General features: G+C 37.6%; 1 protein-coding gene across 1 annotated transcript; it reads right to left on the bottom strand.

Moving 5' to 3' along the window:
• Nucleotides 1-129: 129 nt before the first annotated feature.
• LOC107675339 (UPF0565 protein C2orf69 homolog) lies at nt 130-3,198 on the bottom strand. Its single transcript, XM_016469632.1, is given in 3 exon segments — nt 130-1,353; nt 2,678-2,956; nt 2,958-3,198. Coding segments are annotated over 3 exon segments (1,041 nt in total). The 5' UTR covers nt 3,003-3,198; the 3' UTR covers nt 130-636.
• Between the last annotated feature and the right edge of the window lie 2,747 nt (nt 3,199-5,945).

Here is a 5,945-nt window from a genome sequence, read left to right as displayed (position 1 = left end):
GAAAATCTGCAATATAACAAAGAGTGAAAAATATATGGGGGTCTGTATATTTTCCATACCCACTGTATATATATATATATATATATATATAAAATAAAACAAATCTGCTGATGTAAGACTATGCTTTAGCAGCACAAGTTTTTTCATTCAACAGTATCTATATGTAATAAGAGATACACATACTTGAGATGAAAAGCCATGCTTATTAATTTAACAACATAAAAACTAAATAATAATATTAATAATAAGCATTTTCAGATTTCTCTTTTCTATGTTGTGGGAAATGAGAGCCCTTTGAACATAAGGGAGGTGATGATTTTACAAAGCATATCTGCATTTCAAACAGACTACGCAAAAGAAATATCATTCTATATCAGACAGAGCTGATGTAGGTATTTGCAACAGGCAAACAATTAGGCTTAATGTCAGGCAGCTAAATGCTTTACAAGGTTGGTCATTAAGCTTTAATCTTCTCTTGTATTTTATGAGTGCTGTATAGGCAGCATACAGTTATTCTTCCAAAGCCTGGAAGCCCATAGCTTTTGACTAACTGATATATCAGTGCAATACAAAGCTGTTTGCTCTGCAAAGAATACATTCCATGTTAAGACTTGTGAAAGCACAGATCGAGAACAGTCAGAACTCCTGAATGACGCGGAAGTGATTCTCAATGGATGCCGGCTCATCTTCAAAGTGCAGTTTCTGGCTTAGACAAGCGCCCAGATTTTCCAGAGTCTTTATGAAGTGCCGGTGTTCTCGCCCAACCCAGGCCCTCATTGGGTCGCATACCTCATATGGAGTGACATGAGTGTGGATGGCCACCCCACTGGAGGCCAGCTCACCCAGGGCACACTTATCGGTTACCCACGTCTCACTGCCACCAGGGTGTCCTCCGTCCAACCAGTACATATCTGAAACACTGTCCAGAAACAACCTCAGTTCTGGATCTGCTCGAGCTCCAGCCAGCTCATACACTATTTGATTGAGAACAACACAACCTTTACTGAAGCCCACTATGGTCAGGGTGAAGCCTGCAGGCAGCGGGCCAGGGGTGGATGTACCACTAAGAGGGGGTAAAGGGTTTGGGAGGCCAGCCCGCTGCATGCTGTGACCCAGGAGTGCTCTCAGGTGGTGAACAGCTCCGTAGTCTAGAGAGTGTTCTGGAGCTCCAAATAAGTTGCTCTCTACAAAGTTCTGATAGCAGCTGAACTTGTGTAGGTACATTTGGGATGCGCGGATGACCCAGATATGGCAGCCAGGGAAACGATGGCCCAGGGTGAGGGCGACACGCTCCAGACTCCAGGACTGCCATGGGGCAGCGTCAGGCTGGAGGGCCATTTCCTGCTGAAAGTTCTGCATGGTGGATGAGAATGAAAAGTTGCATATGAAAAGGGGATGAATACTTTTTTTAATGCATTTATGAAGAACAGTTTCTCACTGATTAAAGATTTTACAGCTGCACATAATTACAAAAATGTATTCACTGTAGGAATTTCCATGACTTCCATGACAAAATTTTATTAATTTCCATTTAAAATTCCTAATTTTCCATATTCACGATTCAAGTATATTCAATGTTTTACTAACATTCTTGTAGAAGAAAACAGCAGGAATAAATCTCAAGTCTTTTCATTTATCTAAAAGAAAAATGTTCCTTTAATTCAGACATATTCAATAGCTGTGAAGCATGTACTAGTGTTCTAGTGTTTATGGTCAGTTTATTATTATTATTATTTCTTTTTTAAAATAAATTAATACCTTTATTCAGCAAGGAGGCATTAAATAGATCAATTGACTGCAAAGACATTATGTAATATTACAAAACATTTCCATTTAAAATTATTTGGAACTTTCTTTTCATCAACGAATCCTGAAAAAAAGTATCCGGGTATCCACAAAAAAATATTAAGCCACACAACTGGCACAGATTACTATACATCTTCTACTATACTATAAGCTGAAAATTAAGCTTTGCCATCACAGTAATAAATTACATTTAAAAATATACTAAAATAGAAAACAGTTATTTTTCAATTTTATTTCACAGTGTTACTGTTATTATTGTATTTTGTAAATGCAGTCTTGATGAGCATAAAACACTTCCAAAAACAAAAATCTTACCAACCATTTTTATTTTATTTATTTATTTACTTTACATTTTTCTTTTCTCAAAATAAAGGCTTAACCGAAATATAAACTTCGAATGGAAAATAATGCACATGTGATATGTGAACAAAGTGATATGAGCATCACTCCAGGTCGAAAGGAATTCAGAAATCCTCAGAAACCTTGAAGTGAAGTGACATTGATACATTTGTGCAATAACTAAACGGACTTCTGCAGTACGCTCTTATACGTATCCTGGGCCAGGTTTTCAAAGTGTCTAATGAAAAACTAAATATAGAGATCCAGCCCAGTCGCAACAGAAGCTAAACTGTATCAAATGACTTTAATGAATACTCCAAGAGGTATCTTACAGGGGCTCCACAGTTTAGTACAGTCTTTATTACTAGCAATAGGCATATTTGGGATCAAATCAAAAAAATGCACAAGCATGATCTAATTCCTGACTATGCTGAGCTCTTTCCTACTTCCTAACGCATTCTTTTTTAAACGTAATTTACGGCATGCAGTCACTGGTACCATGACAGATTCAGGACTGATGACTTGCACCAACCTGAATGTCTCCAGGAAAGAAGAGTACGTGATCATTTCCTTTCCGCAGGTTCTCGGTTTCATTGTCGCATCGTCTCCGCGTTTCCGTAGCAGGTCTTAAGAGCAGAACATCATTTACGCGGTTTTGATCGTAACCGGGGACTGAATTTAGGCGGAGCAGCCCGGGCGCAGCAGCAGATGTCCCGGGCCCGCACAGCCCTGCCGCAGCGCTCATTTTCCTCGCTATAGCTAGCGATAAACAAGCCACAACTGATCGGATACTTCCCATAAGCAAAAGGATTACGTAGTGGCGACTGCACGACCTGCAGCATTAAGATCAACACCATCACCGCAAAACCAGAGCAAAAAATAACGCCGCATGATCCGAATTATCCTGCGTTCAGAAGGATAATCCGGCGGTCATTCAGCCGTTCAATTTAAAGCGTAAAACCGAAAGTAATTGTATGGCGTATAATTTGTTTATATTTAACGCCGTGAAGTGGCATTGTGCGTGAGCGTCAAAACGTGACAACGATGCGCATGCGCGGAGTCCAGTCGCATTGTTGAACAGCGGCAGTGCTGATACATAACGCGTTTGGATTGACTGCTTGAATAGAACACTGTAGTGATTAATGCGACAGAACTATGTTTAATCTAATGTCCAAAACAACATGTTATTTTTTAATTAAACTTAAGGGGCGGAATCTTGACAAGAATCCCGACTCTTGTCGGTTCAGTCGGTTCGTTTGAACCATTCGCGGCAAAGAATCGGTTCAAAAACAGATTCAGCGAATTATTTACAATATGCGTTATCATACTGTCACTGACATTCTGGGGGAAAATATTACATGCACTAATGTTCTACATGCACTGTTTTATTAGATATTTGTTATGCTTTATGTGTCATTTTTTTGCAACCATTATGCAGCTAATAAAACAAGTCCCTTTTAACCCAAACTTAAATCATTTTATTATCCCTTTGTTAAAAGCGTTATAATACAATTGTATTTATAACCAACTGTTTTGTTTGGCTGGTGATAAGTCGTAAACAAATTTGCAATGCTATTTATTTATTAAGTTAGTTAGTTAGTTAGTTCGTTCGTTCGACCAGTTTTGTGAAACGGTTCAACTAATTTATTGAAAAGTTTCGACTCAATAGAATGATTCATTCGTGAATTGGAATGGACATTGCTAGCGGAAACAGCTGGAGCATGTGTGCTGTTCTGGAGTCTCACGCCTTCAAGTGACAAGTACGACGTTTGTCTGTCAGTCAGTTATGAAATATATTTGTAAATTATCTACTCTGCCTCTTTGTAGCAGCTACGAGCATGATAAACTATGGACTGTTAGACAGAAACGGATCAATATTATGTTGTGGATCGTTTATTAACTTGAACACTTCAACCCTTAAAGTTCATTACTTTCGTCGAGAAGATTCCAAAACCGAATAGAACTTAAATGTTCATGACATTTCTCTTAACTAATTTTTAAAAAATCCAACTTTATCGATTAAACATTGTGCAATGTGCTCTTAAAGGTCCCCTGAAATGCTTAGAAACACTCAACTTTACTCTGTGTTGAGTCATTTTAACTGAAACAGGAAGACAGGGCGGGACATATCAAGCAGCCCCGCCCCTTTTTAAAAATGGCCAATAGCGTTCGTTTATATCACAGGTTGGGCTAGAGCCAGTGTTGCCAGACATACGATAATTATCGTATTTGTACGATAATTTTGACCTCTGTACTATGTACGATCAATAATGAAAAAAATCCCATAATGTACGATAATTTCGAAATTTCAGAACGTGTTTTTTCCAAAGTCAACCTCATCAAAACAAAGCAATCGGCTCATTACAGACGCACTAAATGGGCTGGTGCACAACTCAGGACCCTCAACATCTGGCATTACGCAGGATTCTGATGACAGCGACTCAGAGGTGGAGTTTGGACCTTCCCACAAGGTACGCCTATGGCCCTATGATTTCGCGATGCGGAAAACACGGATGGAATTGCGGAATCCAGTCAACGGAAATTACTGTATAACGCGGAATGTCACAGAATTAATGTTTGGATGAATTAATCAAAGGAAGGTCATTACATTTAAATCGTGATATGGACTAGTATGTACATATTAAGCCGCAAAAAGGCTATTTAAATATAAATCCTGCATGTTCTGTGTCTGTCTGAATCATAGCCTAGTCTATGGTCTGAATGAATGTCACTTGGTTTTGTTTACTACACATACTGAAGCGTGAGTGATGCTCTCCGTGATTTCAGCATCTGCCTTCTCACTAAATAGGACATAAATACATGAACAACATCCCCATAACTGCTCTGTCAAAAATATATAGTTTCTGCCAGAAATGTATTATATTGTTCAGTAGAATGTACGTACAACTACTATTACTAAAATTAAGGAATAATCACAATATTTCTTCCATGTTTTAATTTTAATTGTAAATTGTCCCTTGTTTGCCAAAAAATAAAATTTGTTTAATTTTCATTCATTAAAAGATAAATTAAATTGTGTTATGCCTTCATTCGATAACCAGAAAAATTTAAATACACAATGCAGAATTTCTAAAGAAAAAAAAAAAATTTCATAAGGCTATAAATAAAAGTAGTTTTTTTTTTTAAATAATTAGACATATTAAAACAGAATTTGGTAACAATAAACAAGGTGAAAAAAATAGAACATTTCATAAGACCCTAAACATGTAATTTTTGTTAACATTTTTAATAGATTTGATGTTGAATTGTATACGTTTCATTATTGAATTAGACGTGCTTTTGATTAAGGAGTCCAGAAAAATTTGAATGAAAAAAAAAACTGAATCAAAAAAAATTTAAATTTAGAATTTAAAATAAAACGTATTTCATAGGGCCCTAGCATAGTTATTTATTTACTGTGGTGATTTGAAGGTTGTGTCAAAAAGTTGTTGTTCTAGTCTAGTAGATAAATAGCTGTATTCTGTAAGTTTTTACTCGTGTACGATAATATTCTTCCAAATACGATAATTTTGAGCTTCTGGTACGATACTTGGACATTTCCAATCTGGCAACACTGGCTAGAGCCGTTCAGAACCGTTGAGCTCCGTAAAGCCGCATTTGACTGGTATGCCAGCCACGATCTCATTCATATTGCTATAAAATATAGCATGCTGTGTAGAATTCAAATAGCTCCGAGCCTCCGATACATTTTGTGGCCTGCGCCGACTCGCACATGTGATCCGCTCCGTGCTATCGTGTCTCTGGACCGGAGCAGAGTGTGTGTGCGGTGCGGTGGTTAG

Source organism: Sinocyclocheilus anshuiensis, unplaced genomic scaffold, assembly GCF_001515605.1.
Source record: "Sinocyclocheilus anshuiensis isolate Anshui unplaced genomic scaffold, SAMN03320099.WGS_v1.1 scaffold656, whole genome shotgun sequence".
NCBI classification, from domain to species: domain Eukaryota; kingdom Metazoa; phylum Chordata; class Actinopteri; order Cypriniformes; family Cyprinidae; genus Sinocyclocheilus; species Sinocyclocheilus anshuiensis.
The sequence above is the reverse complement of the archived record's forward strand: the minus strand, read 5'-3'. Positions and strand labels throughout refer to the sequence as shown.